The following is a 20,086-nucleotide window of genomic DNA, read 5'->3' as shown; positions in this document are numbered from 1 at the left end:
AAGTGATTAGAGCGGGCAAAGCCTTCCTCTCCAATAACAGTTGTATTACTCTTGCTGGAGCTCTCACACTATCAAGACTCGCCTACTGAAATGCTATGTACATTGGGGCGAGTAGACAAACTACCAAGAAAATCCAACTTCAGCAAAATAATGCTCTTAGAGCTGCACTCGGAATTGCAAGGAGAGCACATATATCTGACACTAGAAGAGCTAACAACTGGTTGTCCACAAACGACAAAATAAAACTCAAAGTTGCTTCCCTTACACATAAATGTGTAAACAAAGTAGCCCCACGCTATCTTGTGGACAGAATCGTTACTAAACCTGAGACAAGACTAACCAGACTCTCCAACACAAATTGCCTTCTGACCGCCAGATTCAAACTTGCCAGAGTGGGAGGAAGCAGTTTCCAGGTCAAGGCTACCCAGCTGTGGAACTCACTTCCTGCCACCCTCAGACTAGAACCATCATGCACAAAATTTCGCCACAACCTTATAAAGTTGTTCAAAGACTCTGACGGTGAAGTGAGCTTCTGGCTCCTGTCCAAATCCTTATAGTCTTCACTTGCAATAACCCCTCTTATACGGTGGATACCCCTTGGTAATTATACTGTAAAATATATTATTGTATATATGCTCCTCTGTGTAATAGTCTTGTAAACATTCTCTATTGTAATTATGCTTTTTGACATTATATAACTACATTGTAACTGTAATGTTTTCCTATGTACAACCAAGCTGTGTATAACCCTATGGGATGCGCCCGAATACCCTCGGGTTTGGTGCGCAATACAAGTAATAAACTAAACTAAACTATCCCTGATGACCAGGAGACACTATTGCAGTGGTCTGCAACTTTTGACTCTCCAGATGTTTTGAACTACAAATCCCGCCAGTCCTTGCCAGCATAGTGAATGATGAGGAATCCTGGGAGTTGTAGTCCAAAACCTCCGGAGAGCTGCAGGTTGCAGAGACCTGCGCTACAGGGATGCATGGCACTGGTCAGGAAAGGCCACCTTTTTAGTCCTCATGGGACTTTTTGACTGGTGATCGCCTTGAATACCGCTAGCGAACTGCAGCCTAAGTGCTCTGGGAGTGGGTGTCTGCCTCTCTCTCTCTCTCTCTCAAAGCGTTAGTAAAACCCTTTCATTTGCACTTCAGACATTTTCTTCTGGGAATGCGCCACAGTCGCAGTTATTCAGTGAATGCAGGTCTTTCGCCAGGCCCCTGCACAGACTTTGCTGCACACCCTGTAAGGAGCAGCACTTTCCTATGAAATGCCCTCACTGTCCCCTCAAGCCTCCAAAAGCCTCTATAAGGGCTGGCACAGAAAGGGAAGTTGCTGTGCGGGAGGGTGACCCCATGCCCCCAGGAATCTTCACCAACCCTCTCTAACCCTTCCCCTGCCCATTATGTCTTCTTTTTTTGTGCTACTTAGAAAGTGGATGCGCTCATCCCTTGTCGATGTACTGGAGTTTTTGCTCATTTTCCTTGAGAGCACTTTTGAAGACACTGCCTGCCCTCCCTGTGCTGTCAGCTGATGGGACTTCCATGAAGTGCTCCTGGCAGGTCTGTCAGTAAGAGGTAGATGCGGGCAGCCTTCGCTAACCCCGCTTTATTCCTTTTCAAAAAATTGGACTGCATTCCGCTCTCACTCTTAATGCTCTGATTACTTACTGGTAATCTTCGTTACTCATAGTCATGCTCTTCCTCGTCTCCGTACCTACTTATTAGTCACCAGACTACACGATCGGAAAGCCTTTTCTATTTATTCTTTCTCCATGCCCCTCCCCTATATCTGGGAGTATACCAACCCCCCCTCCCCCACCTCCACCCCTTATGCCTCATAATTAAGTACTGGGCGAGGAAGAGGGATGCAGATGTAATATGCTTTTTTGCTACGCCAAACGCTGTAATTATATTGCTTTGAAAAAAACACATAAAAGGACCTGTCCTTGAGCACACAGCTTATGTGACCTCATTTCCTGTGATGTCGTTTCGGAGACAAATGTTGTGTAATGACACTTCACCTATCCCAATGTGTGTTTTTTTTGTTGTTGCAGCAATCACGTCAGCCACTTCGAGGCGGAAGTGTCGCATTTTATATTTGATGAATTTGAAGCGCGTATTGCGCGTTCCAGCCCAAGGCCACGCGAGTGCCTATATTTAAGGTTGGCACTTAGAGCTTGAATGGGAAAGCAACCTCCTCTGCATTCTTCTTTAGGAGCATGAAAGGGGGCTGCGCTGAACGCCATCTTCTATTCCTGGAACCCCTTGGACCTGACGCGGCGCGGGCGCCCCTAAGCTGGAGGGGAATGAGCCCTCCTCCCTCTCTGGTCCTGGTGAGAACGTGGGAAGGAAGTGGCAGAAGGGAGCCAGGCTGGGAGTCAATGGGGCAGCTGTGCATTCTGGGGGATGGACCCAAGGCCGGATCCTTGGAGGAGAAAAGCGGCGAGGGGTGAGTGCAGCACATTAGAGTGCAGCGCATTAGAGTGCGCTGCGCGACCTTGCAGTATCGCCAAGGCGGTCAAATAAACACCCTCCTAAATCCAGGCTCACAAAGCACCTCATTTAATGAGGTCCAATAGGTTTACCCTGCCGTACGCAGCACTGGATGAGTCCTCTGGGGTTGTATTGTGGGGGCAGGTCTCTGTAGTCCACTCTCAGCTCATGCCCAACCTACAGTCCAAGTACTCGGGGCTCAACCTATCCCTCTGCTCGCTCCCCAGGCTGCCTCGGCTATTGTTAGGCTGCTGATGCGGGGATTAAGGCAGTGGAAAGTGGCTGGGCTCTGACCCGAGGAGTCGGCAACATTCATTTCTGCCCAGCGAGTCCTGCGCCCCGGGAAAGCCCCGGTGTGTGGGTAATGCGAGAGCCCCCAGATTAACTTCTCCAAACTTTTTTGGCAACTTAAAGCTCTTGCTGCAGGGCAGAAGCCCCGTCTGACACAATGCCCTTGGATGATTTTCTAACATAAACTTGCAACGGCAAAGAGGAGGGGAGTGTCACGCCCCTCCTGCTAACTGCAGCTTTCCTTGTGATGTCTTTTGTGCAGTGTGTTAGCATCTGTGGAATGGAAAAGACCACTTAACCTACATTGCAGAGTTTATTTGTGTAGTAAAATGGGTTCTGGTTATTTCCAGTCTTGATGCATGCCCTGCTCGTGTAGGGTGGCGTCGGAGGGCCCCACTTCACAATATGTCTTGCTTGTTCCCATTTTTAGAGCTCTCTGCAATCCCTAAAACTGGATCCAGTTGGACTACACCTTCCAGCGCCCTTATCTTGGAATCACTACCTCACCATAGTTAAATGGGTAGCCTGGGTAGTGTTTACTCCGAGGGGCAGAGTGTTTCGCGTTGAATACAGAAGAAGCCCAGACCTTCACAAGGTGCGACAGAATGGGGCTGGCATAGAACTCAGTAATGGGGCATTTTGTGCTCATTAAAGCAGACCTGAGGATTTATTTATTTATTTTATTTTGGCATTTATAAAGCGCGCCTAACCCTGGGGCCTCTGGGCGCTGTATAAATGCCCCCGCATTGATTTCATTTCCAATTGTTATCAAAGCAGCACTAACCGGCAGGTTTCACCATAGGCTAATGCATCGGCGACAGAAATCTGTGCGCAGCCTGAAGGTCACATGATCTAATGCCAGGGGAGGTGACTCAGCCTTTCATCCTTTCCAGCTATCTGGTAAATGTTCATTACCGACTGGTTCAACGTAGTATTGAACGTACTCTCATGTGCCTGATATACACGTGCACGAACAACACGCAACCAAGTATCGCCCTGACATATTCTGAATCCCTGAGGCACAAGACAAGCCATTGTCCAGAGTTCCTAAAAGGTGAATCCTACCAAATATAGCAAGCCCACCATGGTAAAATGGCCTCTAGCTGTGATCCAACTGGTTAGGAGCAGAACACACCAATATGCGCTCAGTACATGGCTGGAAACCATGTTGTTCTAACATTTCTCAGATCTGATGGGTGGCCCACAATTCTTTTCCCCTCTGCATGTTGCTCAATTTGTGGTTGTGTCAGAGGGATGTTGGCCAACGAGGAGTCCTCCTCTCACCATTGCGGGATCTTAAGAATCAATGGCCTGCACATGCTGGGGGTTGAAAATAGCCGGCCCCTGCCTCCGCCGACTTGCGCTTCAAAGCTGCAAGCCTCAGGAAGATGGGGGCCCTCTCCTGCCTCCGCCGACTTGCGCTTCAAAGCTGCAAGCCTCAGGAAGATGGGGGCCCTCTCCTGCCTCCGCCGACTTGCGCTTCAAAACTGCAAGCCTCAGGAAGATGGGGGCCCTCTCCTACCTCCGCCGACTTGCGCTTCAAAGCTGCAAGCCTCAGGAAGATGGGGGCCCTCTCCTGCCTCTGCCGACTTGCGCTTCTAAGCTCCAAGCCTTACCAAGATGGGGGCCCTCTACTGTCCCCTCTGACTTGTGCTTCTAAGCTGCAAGCCTCAGGAAGATGGGGGCCGTCTCCTGCCTCCGCCGATTTGCGCTTCAAAGCTGCAAGCCTCAGGAAGATGGGGGCCCTCTCCTGCCTCCGCCGACTTGCGCTTCAAAGCTGCAAGCCTCAGGAAGATGGGGGCCCTCTCCTGCCTCCGCCGACTTGCGCTTCAAAACTGCAAGCCTCAGGAAGATGGGGGCCCTCTCCTGCCTCTGCCGACTTGCGCTTCTAAGCTCCAAGCCTTACCAAGATGGGGGCCCTCTACTGTCCCCTCTGACTTGTGCTTCTAAGCTGCAAGCCTCAGGAAGATGGGGGCCCTCTCCTGCCTCCGCCGATTTGCGCTTCAAAGCTGCAAGCCTCAGGAAGATGGGGGCCCTCTCCTGCCTCCGCCGACTTGCGCTTCAAAGCTGCAAGCCTCAGGAAGATGGGGGCCCTCTCCTGCCTCCGCCGACTTGCGCTTCAAAACTGCAAGCCTCAGGAAGATGGGGGCCCTCTCCTGCCTCTGCTGACTTGTGCTTCTAAGCTCTAAGCCTTACCAAGATGTGGGCCCTCTACTGTCCCCTCTGACTTGTGCTTCTAAGCTGCAAGCCTCAGGAAGATGGGGGCCCTCTCCTGCCTCCGCCGATTTGCGCTTCAAAGCTGCAAGCCTCAGGAAGATGGGGGCCCTCTCCTGCCTCCGCCTACTTGCGCTTCAAAGCTGCAAGCCTCAGGAAGATGGGGGCCCTCTCCTGCCTCCGCCGACTTGCGCTTCAAAACTGCAAGCCTCAGGAAGATGGGGGCCCTCTCCTGCCTCCGCCGACTTGCGCTTCAAAACTGCAAGCCTCAGGAAGATGGGGGCCCTCTCCTACCTCTGCTGACTTGTGCTTCTAAGCTCTAAGCCTTACCAAGATGTGGGCCCTCTACTGTCCCCTCTGACTTGTGCTTCTAAGCTGCAATATAGAAATGTCTACTTTATTATTATTTAACAGAATGTTCTAACACACTACTAAATACAACCCCCCCTGTAAAGGAGCACAGAGGACAGACAGTTTCAAGAAGGAAAAGGGATTCACTCTGGATACTGACAGGAGGGTGGTCGGTAAAGTAATTAATCGCATTAGTTCAAGGATACCTGGTTTCAGCACAAAGGGAGCAATGGGTCATAAAATATCACTAGGGGCCTTCAGAGAAGGACCAGGGGGACTGAACTGCAATGTACCTTGTGCTAGTAGATGTTCTTTGTGCTCGACGGTGTAGAGTCGGTTTCAGGGCGCTTTACAGCTTCTGCGACAGAGTTCAAGATGGGAGACAGCTGCAGGTATCAGGTGACAAGCAGTTCAGTGAACAAGGCTGGACGGACAGCTGCGTGTTGGCCTACACAGCAGATCATGGTGAGGGACTGTCTCTGTGTTGGTTGGTGGGTCTGACGCACTGGTCTAGGTGTCTGGGACGATGTGGGTGACTACGGCCTAACAGAGTCATTTGGTGCAGCTGCAGTCGGTTGCAGCTTGTGGGGCTTGAATGGCTCGAAAATGTCCTTTAAAGCAGACGCAGGTTGATGCTTGTTAATGCACTCCTCCTAGCTTCTTCACTGGGCTTGTGTCGTCCTTTAAGATGTACAGCACAAAGCTGAGGCAACATCCTTGTCCTTGTTTGGTTCAGAGACTCTCTGGCACTTCCCACCTAGGAAGCTTGTATGCAGAGCCTAACAGGGCATGCTGTGTGCTGGCTGGGTACCGGTTCTGGAGCTCCTGGAGGGTCTGCGGCTGTGGCAGGTCTCCTTTGAAGCTGCAGAGAGAAAATGCTTTCTTTCTCCATCTATCCATATACTCGTACCTTCTGAATGGGGGTCCCCTGCAGGGGGGACTACTGTAAATACATAGTCCCAAATATGACAGGCCACTGCCCTTGATACTGAAAGGCGGGAGCTGGCTTCAGGTTGACACAGTGCCTATCAAAGGGTTGTTGGGGTTTCCTATCTCCTTTGTTTTAGCCTCTGCAGCCAGGCACCATGTGGGACTGTTTGAAGTACACTCTATTAGTATGGTAACTATGTTAATTGCTGCCACCATCTGCAGAGGGTAAACAAACGTACAGGGCGGATCCATGGAGCTTTTGATAGTAAATTAGGCTGGCCATGGCAGAGGAAGGTTTTGGCCGTCCCTCTTGATGCATCGTGTACTCCACCTGCCAGATTCCTACTAAATATGGCAGGGAGGACGGCGCCTGTAGTCTGTGTCCACCTAGAGTACACAGGTATATGTGGATGTCGTGCGGTGAGCATAGGAAAATGTGTGCGGATTAGCCCCAGACATTTTCCAGAGGTTGAGCAACCATCATTCAATTTCATATCAAATTTAAAAAAAAGCCCAGGTGAGTGCAATCCCACTGTGCGGATGGGCGAATATCTCCAACAGCAAAGCTAACAAGGGTAGCCAAGTGCAGCAACACCCATTCCACTTACCCTGGCCGAGCGGGCTCGTTACGGTCGCAGAATGCGACCGCCACATCTGTTTACGCCATTGCATTGCACAGTAACGGTGCTATATGCTTTTGGAAATGCGCTTCGATGATCCGAGTCCTTGACCACTCATGACAAGGTATGCTATACGCCAGGCCTTGCCATTGTGTGCCGCTGGGCATTTGCAAAGCTTTTAGACTCTTTGCGTTCTGCATTATAAAATGCAGCTTTGTGGAATGGCGAGTGAAGGCGGAGCAAAGTTTGCCCTGGCCACCGTTGTCAGAGTGCATGGGCGTCATTTTACAGGGGACAAGGGTGTTTGTCCCCCCAACTTTCGTGGCACACCATTTTGTCCCCATTTGTTTGGCAGGGGCACCTTTCCTTTAGATGTCATGTCCCCCCTAACATTTTTACCAAATTTACTCCACTGTCTGCGTGCAAGTGAACGTGTGGCGCGTTCACGTTTCCTCTAGGTGTGCAGCAGGCCTGGGTGCCTGTGTGTGGGCGAGGGGTCGGGGGATGTCATCTTGGTCTTGGCCTCCTGGGGAACTGCACCCTCCTCCCTCTTGCCCATCAGGTTATCAGCTGGGCACCCTTTCTTGATCGCTTTGCATGCTGGCACTTGAAGAATACCCCCTTTTCTGGAGCAGGTACACAGCGCAAGGTGTAGGTGGTTGAAGCGGACCATAACCACGAGGCCAGCTTGCACTCAATGGATAGCCTGGCCGGAGCCTTCCAAAGCGGCGGGCCACGTCCACAGCAGACCTGTCTCCCAGAATAGAGGCGCTGAAGTCGTGGCGCTTTACATTATGCGAACGTTTTGCTCGTCAACGCTCCTGAAGTGGAACAGGGCGATGATGGCTTGGCCTCAAGCACTTGATAACTCTTTCAAGTGCCGGGGTCCATAGTGCCCCGGGGCTCGTGCCGGCCACGCAGGTATAAATGAAGGGTTGCAGGTCAGGTGTAAGTAGGGCTGGCACTCAGATTAATGAACCTTTGCATCTACAGGGCCATTGTGCTGGGACTCAAGCAGGGGTACGCCTTGCCCTCACCTAACCCGCGTGCCTCCCCCCTCTTTGCCCAGAGCGCTTTGAAGTAGCTCAGGGCAGCATTAAGCACTCTAGTATCAAGATGCTACTTAAAAGAGTTTGCCCACAGAATCTCGGGCATGTTGCGCGGTATATCAAAATGTAAAATAAATAAATAAATCGTCCTCAATGCAGTGAGTTTGGACACTGCACGGCCATGCGCGTAGAGTGGGTGGCCCGCAGACTGCAGCTATATATACCAAACACTTAGGTGTGAGCGCGATACAAATAAAATAGCATATCGTATATTTGAAAAAAGCCCCCAAGTAGCTGGTAAACTATATTGGAAGGCATTTCCACGTGCCAGGCGGATCTTTTCAACAGCACCAAAGTATATAACGACATCACCAGAGATTGCAGCCGATACTGTCCTAACACCTTTACACATAGTACACATTAAAACGCTCCCCATGTGTATTGTATAAGGCTCGGAGAAGCCATGGGGGGGTGGGGGGGGGTTTGTGCGATACAATAGATGGGGCTGTGGGTGGAATGCTTTAAGCAGGCACAGTCCACAAGAAAGCCCTTTAATAGCCTTAAAAGTAACTCGACGGGAGTGTGTTATTCTGTTTAATACCAGAAAGATAATGTGTATTCTCTTTTCTGACGTCATCAATAGGCGCCTTGAACCTGGAAAAACTTACTGTGTTTATAAAGACTCTGTGTGGGTTTTAGAAAGTGCAGCGGCCTGCTCCCGCGGCGCCATGAAGTGGCTTCTGTGCACTATCAAAGGGCGCATACTCCCCCTGGCATACCTGTTCAGTGTACTGCACGTGCATATCTCTAGTGTGGGCGTGGCTCTCTGCGCACGGCACAGTGCACACACCTGCATGCATCATGACCAATGCGTGGGGGGGGGGGTCTTTCCACGAGCATTTCTATTCAGAGTGTGCAGAGATTGAGGGCACGATTCATGGAATATTTGCCCGGTTCAAGGTGACTTTGCACTGCCAACACAAACCCTGATTCATGAAAGTGTATTTTTGCAGTGCAAAGTCTGGGCAAAGTCAGTGCATAGTCATTTTTGCAGTAAAAAACGTCTTTGCACGACAAAAATACACTTTGCACGGTTTCATGAATCGGGGTTTGTGGTGGCAGTGCAAAGCCACTTTTCAGCAGTGCAAAGTCATGTTGAACTGGGCAAATATTCCATGAATCGGCCCTGTGGGTTGAGCACACAGAGGCATGAAAGGGACTAAACTATCACCGATGCGTGCGTCGCGACAGGCCTTGAAATCGTGAATCCCTTTTGCAGCCGAAGCCTTGCTCTGGAGTGTAGACAGCCCGCTCTCCCCATTCTACTAGCCACTGACAGATGTGTACCCCTTGTTGTGTGCCATAGCTATTGCCATTCCCCGCCGGCTTGCGCTGCTAGCTTGCAGAAAATTGCAATGCAAAACGGCTACGCAGGCGCATAGTATGTGGGTCTCAGGAGGGGCGAGCTCCTCAGTGTTTTACTCCTCAGGAACTGCGCTGCTGCAAGACGCAAGTGATTCATTCTCCCCCGGTGACGCTAACAAAACTATTTCATTTTCCAGTGTGACCAGAACATTAGAGAAAACGTGTGCGTTTATGGGCCGCTCCACAGTATTTCAAGGAAACGTCCCTCGACAGGAAAGCGCTGCGTGCCACTGCAGCGCCGCGCTGCTTGCCGGGACGTTGTTTATGGGTCATATCGGAGTGCAAATGGGTAATGAAAAAATACAGATTTTGTTTTCGCCGGATTTATGAGTCATACTTAGATAGGCTCAGGCCCGTCGTTAGCGAACCCGGAGTAATAAAACCGACAACGTCGAGTACCTCGTCGGTATTAGTCTTTGAACGATGGGCCAAATAAGCCGGCCCGGCCGGCGCCCATAGCTCTGTTACTCTGCTTTTGTACTGCGTCAAATCGCTAATGTAGTAGTTTCAAAGCGCCAAATCCTTGTCCGAGGTTCGCGAACCATAATCCTGTCCTTTGGCTCTCATTCAGGTAGAGTCGGCTGGCCATGAGCCGTTCCGGGAGGAGAGCCAAGCAGCCTCCCGACTCCCCCCCCAACCTCATAATTCTCTGCCTCAATAGTTCCGTTCGAGGATCGTCGTTACGGCACAGAGGAAATTGGCAGGATCTCCGTAAACCGTGAACACTTACGGAGGCCCGCCTAAGTGTTGCCGCATTGAAAAGAGTGGGTTGAATTGAGCCCAAGAAACACATTTTATACATAAAAAGCTCTCTACGCTAGTGAAGTAGTCAAGAAAAGAGCAAATTAAGGCGGCTGCTCGGCAACCCAGGGGAAAGCGATGTCTCTTTTAATACCGCAATACGACAAATTACCCTAAGTAGCGCATTAATGTCAGAAACGGAGTATTATCTGACTTCCCTTCACTTGACAATATTAAATGTCTTTCAGGCACCCTCCGCGCCGTTCTTCAGGTATTACACTCAATATACCCATTGAGCGCACAAAGAGGCGAGGAGAGATCCAGTTAAGCTGCCGGGCGGTGGCTGGCCATTTTTAAAGGGATATATTTAATTAGAAGCTCTGGGGCCTGCGGATGGCCTGTACAAGTGAGAAACCCGATTTGAAAGGCGATTTGGGGGGATATTTCAATGTGTTTCACCCAGAACCTCGCACGGTTCTGCAACTTCTGGTACTACACACCTCTTTCTTGGAATCCTAGCGCCCCCCCCCTATAGTCCTCCCCCGCCTCGCAATTCCTTTCAATCTACAATTGCTAATTTTGCGCAATTCTTGACTATTGCAGTGTTTGCTTGGGAAAGAAAAATTGCTAACAACTGGTCCACCAGAGTGAGAATTTAAGAAATATATAGCATTTCTATTTAAAACTTTAAAGAAGTTTTGGGGGTAAGTGATTGCTCATATGGAGAAGGCTAGACTGTTCCCTAGACAAGAAACCTTTAGTAAGAACGACGATGCGCGTGAGCTTTCCCCAAACTGGAAATGTCCTAAACTGGAAACGGCCCATGGAAGGGCATTTTAAGAGTGTAACGCCCGTAGTAGTGTGATCGTGTTGGAGCATTCTACTAAAACACCTTGGAATTACCACAAACTCTCCACAGAAGGGCATTTAAGAGTGTAATGCCCTTACAGGATGATCGGGTTAGCACATTCTACTAAAACACCTTGGAATTACCCCCAAACTCTCCACAGAAGGGCATTTAAGAGTGTAATGCCCTTACAGGATGATCGGGTGGAGCGTTCTACTAAAACACCTTGGAATTACCCCCAAACTCTCCACAGAAGGGCATTTCATGTTTTAATGCCTTTACGAGATGATCGGGTTAGCACATTCTACTAAAAAACCTTGGAATTACCCCAAACTCTCCACAGAAGGGCTTTTTAAGAGTGTAATGCCTGTACGGAATGATAGGATTGGAGCGTTCTACTAAAAAAAACTTTGAATTACCTCAAACTCTCCACAGAAGGGCATTTAAGAGTCTAATGACCATTTAAGAGTCTAATGCCCGTCCAGTATAACAGGGTTGAGTATTCATCTCAGAAACACCATCAGCTTGCCCCGAACTTTCAATGAATTGGGTACTTTTATTTGAAACCGTCCAGGGGGAAGAGGAGGATATATTAGGGGTGAGAAATGCCGTCTAGCTCGAGAAAATGTCAGAGGTAAAACTACTGTGGATCCTGTTCTTGCTGAAATAATTCAGCACGGGCCGCTTGTAATGGATCGCTTTTCCATTACGGGGGAAAGAGAAGAGCGACGGCTTCAGCAAAGACTATGGGATAGAAAAGGTGAAATCTAGAGAGAGATAGACTTGACCGAGACCCAGTTCAAAAGATAGAAGCAGTATTAGGAACACATGTTCAATTTCAATGCCATTGTTTTCCTTCTGTTGTGGAGAGTTGGGTGTGAGGAACTGTCCTGCTATGAAGGACTTCATGTACTGAGGTCACTTCCATGAATAAGGAGGCTACCAGTGTTTTGGTGACATCGGCTGGAGATTTGCCTTGGGTAAGGACCTCGTCGTTGGCATCACACCGCATTGAGCTGCTCAGGAATGAGGGCAGGAAATATCTCCAGAAGGTTGCGCTGGATCGAAGAAGGACTCGGTCGCACCCAAATAAGTCATTTGTCCTTGGTTCCTATATCTGCTCAGTCAAGCAGTCCCTGACATTGCCTTAGGGATACCTGCCCGTCTTCTCTACTGGAGAAACGTATCTTCTGTCTTTATTGTCCTTCCGGGGGTGAGGGACCAACCTGTCCTCCTCATCTCCTAGAAATTGGCACACTAGAGGACAAAAGCAATGGTCTTCAGTGTGTGTATAGCACCAGGAAGTTCTTTTTCAGGAAGCAACCCACCAACTGGACCCTGTAGCATTCTGTATTTTATGTGCAAAGACTGGGCCTACAGTGGAGGAACACGTTTTCTTAATACCCTCTCCACACTAATCATCTCTTGCCGCCTCTATTGCAAAGGGGCTGCATCCCGCGGCTCTCCAGATCTTTTGGACTACGACTACCATCATCCCTCACCATTGCCTATAAAGGCCATGGCCGATGGGAGATGCATCTCAAGACATCTGGGGAGACAATGGTTGCAGACCCCCTATTGTATGCATTGTTTATTTATTGGAAATTTGTAAGGCGCCCTTATCAAGAGCAGAAACAATCCTACCCTTTGGAGGTCGTGGCTGGAAATCCCTGAGGTGGAAGCACCCCCCCGCCTCCCCGCATCCGCGTTAGTTGAAGTTTCAGTATTTAGCGTTGGAGACATCCCATCTGCCAAAAAGTAGGTTTTGCATTCCCGGGACCCTGACACACAGTGTTTTTTCAAAATTTAGGAGACACTGCGTACCCACTAGAGGAGCTGGTTCTTGCTCTAGGGGGGCAGAAGACTGCAGCCTCATCAACCTTAACCATGAGTTACAGAGAGCACCTCTAAAGAGGGATGTCAGATCTCCTGGCGTTGCTGGGGGGTTCTGAGAGGGCTAAAGCCCCAGTCTTTTGGTTGTAGCCCCATATAGAAGCTCAAGAGCTACAACCAAAAGGCTTCTTAGCCCCAAATCCCGAAAGTCCCGACATTAGCGTAGCTCCAGATCTTTTCCAGACCTACCAACACCCCTTTTTTCTCCCACCAGGACTTTGGGGATCTAGAGGGTGTGGGGACTCCTGAATCCCCAGAGCCAGAGTCAAGTGAGAGCGGAACGCAAGAATCACAAGGTCTCTGGATGCTGGGAGAAGGCGAGTTGAAAGACCAGGGAGACTCGGCAAGTATTCAAAGTCATCAGAGGGGTCCAAAATTTGGATCATAGCAATCAGCAGAATGTTTATTTATTTTTAATTATTTGGGGACAATTGTAAAGGCATTGTGGTGCCTGGTACAACCACTCGGTGGGAAGGTGGGGAGGTGGGGCTCAGTCAAACTCTTGGCTAAGTAGCCAGATATATTGAGAAGATTGGGAGCGCCCGTGACTCTCAGAAGGGAGATATCGCAGAGTCCGGCACCTCTCGTAGCAAGTCTCCTGTGGCCTCCTGGAAGAGGACCTGTAAGAGGGGTGCCATCGACTCCATCCCAGAAGAGCAGGGAGGTCTCCGGTCTTGTCAGGGATAATGGGTTCAGCGAGATGGTGCAGTGAACGTCCAATCATCTCATCTGGACATGGGTCGCTTTCGGCTAGACGGTATTAAATCTAGCTGGTACGGGGAGCTGCGGCATTATTTGTGTGAGCAGCTTAATTACAGAATATAATTAGGGCGGTTATTCCACCATTGTTTCGGCATTTGCTGTGTGATGTCCATGAAATTTATTCGACAGTGCAAACTTAATTTTTCCGACGCGGAACCCGCCACGTGCCCAAGCATATGGCTTCCTTCTACAAAGCCTTGTTTCACAAGCGGAAGGTATTTGGCTTGTGAAATATGCCATTATTTCAAGCAACCTATTTCTCAATTTGAGCCTGGTCCAAAGGGGAAGCTGTGAATGGGCCGTCATTTCTGTGTTTATGTCTGCCTCGGTCTGAGGCGCAGAAGAAGCAGAAGCTGCCAGTGCATTCCAGGGGACTGAGGAAAGGAAACATGTGCCTTTTATAAAAAGACTTGAGGGCTCCGTAGAAGATGAGATTGCAGAAGTGGGATCTTTGTATAAGCGTTCAACATCTCAGGACTTAGTGACTCAACCAAGACGTGTGTAGAGGGCTAGAAGCAAGGTGCCACTCATCACGCTATCAGTGCAGAAGTGGGATCTTTGTATAAGCGTTCAACATCTCAGGACTTAGTGACTCAACCAAGACGTGTGTAGAGGGCTAGAAGCAAGGTGCCACTCATCACGCTATCAGTGCAGAAGTGGGATCTTTGTATAAGCGTTCAACATCTCAGGACTTAGTGACTCAACCAAGACGTGTGTAGAGGGCTAGAAGCAAGGTGCCACTCATCACGCTATCAGTGCAGAAGTGGGATCTTTGTATAAGCGTTCAACATCTCAGGACTTAGTGACTCAACCAAGACGTGTGTAGAGGGCTAGAAGCAAGGTGCCACTCATCACGCTATCAGTGCAGAAGTGGGATCTTTGTATAAGCGTTCAACATCTCAGGACTTAGTGACTCAACCAAGACGTGTGTAGAGGGCTAGAAGCAAGGTGCCACTCATCACGCTATCAGTGCAGAAGTGGGATCTTTGTATAAGCGTTCAACATCTCAGGACTTAGTGACTCAACCAAGACGTGTGTAGAGGGCTAGAAGCGAGGTGCCACTCATCACGCTAACAGTGCAGAAGTGGGATCTTTGTATAAGCGTTCAACATCTCAGGACTTAGTGACTCAACCAAGACGTGTGTAGAGGGCTAGAAGCGAGGTGCCACTCATCACGCTATCAGTGCAGAAGTGGGATCTTTGTATAAGCGTTCAACATCTCAGGACTTAGTGACTAAACCAAAACGTGTGTAGAGGGCTAGAAGCGAGGTGCCACTCATCAGGTTATCAGTGCAGAAGTGGGATCTTTGTATAAGCGTTCAACATCTCAGGACTCAGTGACTCAACCAAGACGTGTGTAGAGGGATAGAAGCGAGGTTCCACGCATCACGCTATCAGTGCAGAAGTGGGATCTTTGTATAAGCGTTCAACATCTCAGGACTTAGTGACTCAACCAAGACGTGTGTAGAGGGGTAGAAGCAAGGTGCCACTCATCACGCTATCAGTGCAGAAGTGGGATCTTTGTATAAGCATTGAACATCTCAGGACTTAGTGACTCAACCAAGACGTGTGTAGAGGGGTAGAAGCAAGGTGCCACTCATCACGCTATCAGTGCAGAAGTGGGATCTTTGTATAAGCGGTCAACATCTCAGGCCTTAGGGACTCAACCAAGACGTGTTTACCCAGACTCTAGCTGGCACAAGTGCCTGCATGGGCAGCCTGGCGTCCATCTTGACTATTGCGTCTGCCACTAGGCCACTCCAGTTCACCCCAAACCACAGTTGGAAATACATTTCTGCATCATCCCCTCTGTACGGTTCCGTGTAATAATGTCCCTGCAAAAATGTCCCCTGACAAAAAAGCCGTGTTTTTTTGCGGAAACATTGTTACATTGAACATGTGTGGGACAACACTGCAAACCCCGTTTGTTTTTTTTTAAATGGGAGCAGGGGACATCCCCGCAACCCGTCCCCATACATAATGTCACCATATATCCATACATATTTGTCACCATATATAATGTCGCTAATGGCTTTTCCCCGCGACATTATGTATGGGGACATTATGACCTGATACCCAGTGTAGATATGAGGTTAAGAGTCCTGCGGTCTCCAGAATGCCACTATCGCTACATCGCTTGGTAGCCAAAGGCAATGATTGGACAGCCCGCGCCCGACGAATGTGACGGCACCAACTCCTTATTAATCACCAGTGGGCCAGCCACACACAAATGCTTCTCACAGCCAAGTGACCTAGAATATCGCGATACCCCCATGCGTTATTGCAGGATCCGCACACTGCCCGCACTCCAATACCAGTGCTGCTCGTACATATTTAGAATCAGTTCTCGAGTCTATATTTAAGCTTATTTTAAGGAAAGGTTAGGAAACATCAAGACGGGGGGGTTACCTTTCCAATGCCAGGGTTGTCCTTTGCTTTCGACGCAGCTCGCAGAAGGCATGGTGGTGCTGGCGGCGGGCACACTTGCAAGATGCCGCTGAAGTTGGTGGCAAAGCCAGAGAATTGGTGAGAATGCGGCAGCGGGGGGTGGTACTTCTTTCGCTTGGAGGACAGGTTGAGTTTCTGCGCAGCTCTGTTAAAAAACAAAAAAAAAGAAACAGCCTTGAGAAAAAGAGCCAAACGTTGTCATGCGTGTAATGCAGTTCGGTGCAGCGGGGCAGATGCGGCGGTAACAATTCACCGCATTTTACTCTGAGCAGGTTTCACGAGAAAACGCCATCAGGACATGAATCGAGGCAAGTGAAGGCAGAAATATGTCTTGCAAGCCAGCCACTTACTTTTTACCCCCAACAGAGTTTCAATTATGGCCCAACTTTCCTCCAACAGCTTGACGGCTGAGCCAAAGCCGGCAGAAACCTCTTTCATATCATAAAATGCTGAAAATCATCCCCTCGTAACTAACTGGGCCAGATGGGCTCTGCTGGCGATAACATTTTATGAAAGGGATGTGTGGCACTCATACCAGTTACCCAGGGCGCATAAATAACTACAAAACATCATAAGCATAAACCCCCGCCAAAGTCTTTCTTCTTGGTTGCGCCAACCCCAGTGCTGAACAACCACAACAGAAGAAAGACTGGCTTCCTGCTCCCATTTTGCTTTCCATGAGATAAAGGGAGGTTGTTTAACGCCTCTATTGAGTCACACAGTTCAGAAATGTATGAATTCAGGCACAAATACTGCAAGGCACCAGTATGTGAAATTGACAAGATATGTGATGGAAACAGAAAAGGGACATTTGCAAGTTGTTTCTAATTAGGCGGCTCCAAAGCAGACGTGATCTTTAGCTCTGCACAGCTATCAGACCACAGACTAGAAAATCTAACATCTCGCTATGTGGGCGAGGGTAGACGGGTGTGCGGGGTGGATCCCCATATTAAGAAAAGAAAAAAAGACACCACTAGTTAATTTCATCGAAGTCAATTATCACGGCGATGAAACAATGTAGAACCCAGTAACCGGAACAGGGTCTGCTGCAGTACCCTGCGTGCAAGCTCTCCTTCTGGGGGTTAGTACAGCGTTTCCATTCCTCAAAATCTATCAGTGTGGCGAGAAAGGCAAAATAGGTTTCACCAGAAAGAAGTCTCCACTTGCTGTCGGACCATACCACAACTTAAGGTATCGTACGGAACGGTGTCAAAAAGCTTCCACGGTGAACTGGTGTTCACCGCTCAGACCTTTGAGATCCTCGAACCAAAGAGTCCTGGAACGGCCAAGATTGAAGTAAGCTGCCATGAGTAATCGCGGTCCATCGATACAGACCTCTCCGGTCTGGAATAGGCACCCACCACCGCTTTATGACTAACTTAAGAACAATGGGAAACAAGTACAAAAACTCTGAGGCCCGAGTCAGGGTTAGTCCTTCTTAAATCACTCTCCTTCATCCCTTCTGTGATTATAAGCTCAGCTCCTGGAGACGGAACTCTCCTTAACTATGCGCTATACAAATCCTCTAGCTCAATCCAGGCTCCAAGGAATGTAAGCTAAAATCAGTCCAGTGGAAGAGGTGGAGTACAGGGGCACCCAGTCAATTTACTGAAAACATTACAGAGTGGTACATTTCACTGAGAACCATAATACCGAAAAAGACAGAAAACATTAAATAAATATATAAAGGGTAGTGGGGTGAGGGGTTCAAATTAGTCTGGATGGGGTTGGGTTGGCGTTATAAGGGTAGAAAATTGAGGGGCTCGGGGGGAACCCCCAAATAAAAATAAAAAGTAATTTTGTTGCAATGAAATGTACCACTCTGTAATATTTGTCGGTAAAATCATATATAACCCGAGTGCAGGATTTTCCACCGGCTCCAAGAAAAAGCACTGTGCTTCGAAGCCATTCCAGTGGGGCGAAGACAAGCCTTCCGAGTCCAAGCATGTCATGGAAGGTCCAGAGGGGCACGGTATGCATGGGGTTAATGTACACCCTGATCCCAACACCATGCCTTGCGGTATGAAAGCTTTACCCCATCACTGGAAGGTAAAGTCGACATTGGGTATCACTCATCCCGCATGCTTTATCGACTTCTACAGAAATATCGACTTAGACGTGTAAGTATTACCATACATCGCCAACCGAATCCCCTCCAAGCTGACATTGATCCCAAATGGACCAGGAAATGGCTTCATTAAGTTCCAAACACCATGTTTGTTGACATATGTTTGCACCCACGCACCCCACGACACCTTCTCTCTCTACTGACCTGGACTGCGGTCCCCGAGTGCGTTCAACCTACCAGCGCTTTGAGATCATACCAATGATATATAGAGCGCTATATAAATGCCAAATAACATAACATAACATATAAACACTTTATAGGTTTTTAAGCCTGTCTCAGCAGTTCATTATTGATGTCTCGTGTGTTTACTGAGCAGCGATTGGCCAGCTTGGACTGGGACCCCTGCCAGCAATCTCTTTTGATTTGCACCCTACAAAGCCTGGTACATTAATGGCCCGTGTAACCTTCTCGCAAACCCAAGAGGCGACCAAGCCAAGAAAGTGTGATGCCGACATGACAGAGGATTGGCTTAACCCCAAGAGCCCAGAGTACAAGCCAGGTATTGGATGATGTGATAGCTTAAATGTGAAATGGAAGGATTTGGAAGCAGGTGCCAAGCCAAGCAGTAAATCATGGTTATTAGAGGCCAGCCCCCCCACCCCCCTCGCCTGAAGATATGGTCTCACATGGACCAAACTTCTTCATGTACAGAAAAGAGCACTCTGTCCTCTAGCCGTGCCTTCCAGAAAGATTACACTAACCACAGGCCTGCATCGCCGACTGAAAACCTTCTCTCGGAATGTACTGGGATATTCATTTATTCATTTTGCATTTGTATAGCGCCTTCCACCATAAGTACGGTCCCAACGCGCTGTTGGTTGAACGCCCTCGGAGGGACCAGAGTCCAAATTTGGGAGAGTTGTGAGGGGCTACTGTGCGTGTGCGCATTTCAGCCATTAAAGTTATGTGAGTGTGGCCAAGACCCTGCTAGAGACCCATATCTGGATGGCGTGTGGATGGGTGCAGCAGAGGGAAACTATGAACACTGACTAGGAGACCTTACTATGGAGAGCTCTATGTACCAGGAACCCTCAACTGACTGCTCAGCTCCTCTGTTTCCTTCCCCCCTTAGTCTTGTGGCGCCTGGAAACACGTTCTGCTGTATAGGCGCTATAGAAATGTTCAATAAATGAATCAACTATTGAAGGGGGCGACGGAGGTCCAAGATTTGATCCTTTTCTCGTCGCCACATGCACGTCTCGCTGCTGGCGTTCAGGGCTGCTGCGACCGCAGGTGCAAATACAGTAACAGTCGGTCGTTACTAGGGGCATCCTCTCAGAGCATGGTGTCCTTGGGGCCCGTGCCATGCAACGGTGGCTCCAATGTGATCTTTAAGTGCGTTGCCTCACGGCCACGCTCATGCCGGTGTCCCTAAGCATGATAGATAGCGCCTAGTGGCCAAGAAAAGTACTACGCCCAGTTTTGGCATTCCTATTATTTTATTTATTTATTTGCATTTGTTAAGCGCCTGAGCCTGTGGGCATCAGGGCGCTGTTGCAATCCTGTTAGATGATACAAAAATTTGGCATAGGGGATGTCGCTTCATATGGCCTTGGCGAGTATGCAAATTGTGTAAGGTTTTCTTCCTTGATTGCCTCAAGACTGTTGTGGTTTCAGTCTGCAATTACCATTCAAGTACGGGAATGGTTGAGGAGTTTCTTTCTTGATTCTGCCACCAGACTTTAATGGTTGCTAGTTATTACTTTGTGATTTTGGTGGTGGTTTGTACTGTGTTCTGCAATGTTGGGGCAGCGGCTCTACGTGGGGCATGCCGGCCTACACATTAGGTCCCTGATAAGAGTGGACTTTTTTTTACCACTCAGCTTGAGATTTCACCAAAGTACTGCATTCGGTTAGCGGGAGTTGTCGAAGATGTGAGTAGCTGT

At 49.0% G+C, this 20,086-nt stretch overlaps 1 protein-coding gene across 5 annotated transcripts in view; it reads right to left on the bottom strand.

Annotated features, from left to right (window-relative positions):
- The window catches only part of KIF26A (kinesin family member 26A), a 249,432-nt gene that overhangs the window by 38,630 nt on the left and 190,716 nt on the right, over positions 1-20,086 (bottom strand). For all 5 annotated transcript variants that reach the window (XM_069638136.1, XM_069638135.1, XM_069638133.1 and 2 more), the window contains one exon: positions 16,034-16,217. In XM_069638136.1, coding sequence (XP_069494237.1) covers positions 16,034-16,217 — 184 coding nt within the window. The remainder of the gene's footprint in view (positions 1-16,033; positions 16,218-20,086) is intronic.

Source organism: Ambystoma mexicanum, chromosome 14, assembly GCF_040938575.1.
Source record: "Ambystoma mexicanum isolate Mex_15411 chromosome 14, UKY_AmexF1_1, whole genome shotgun sequence".
Classification (NCBI taxonomy): Eukaryota; Metazoa; Chordata; class Amphibia; order Caudata; family Ambystomatidae; genus Ambystoma; species Ambystoma mexicanum.
The sequence above is the reverse complement of the archived record's forward strand: the minus strand, read 5'-3'. Positions and strand labels throughout refer to the sequence as shown.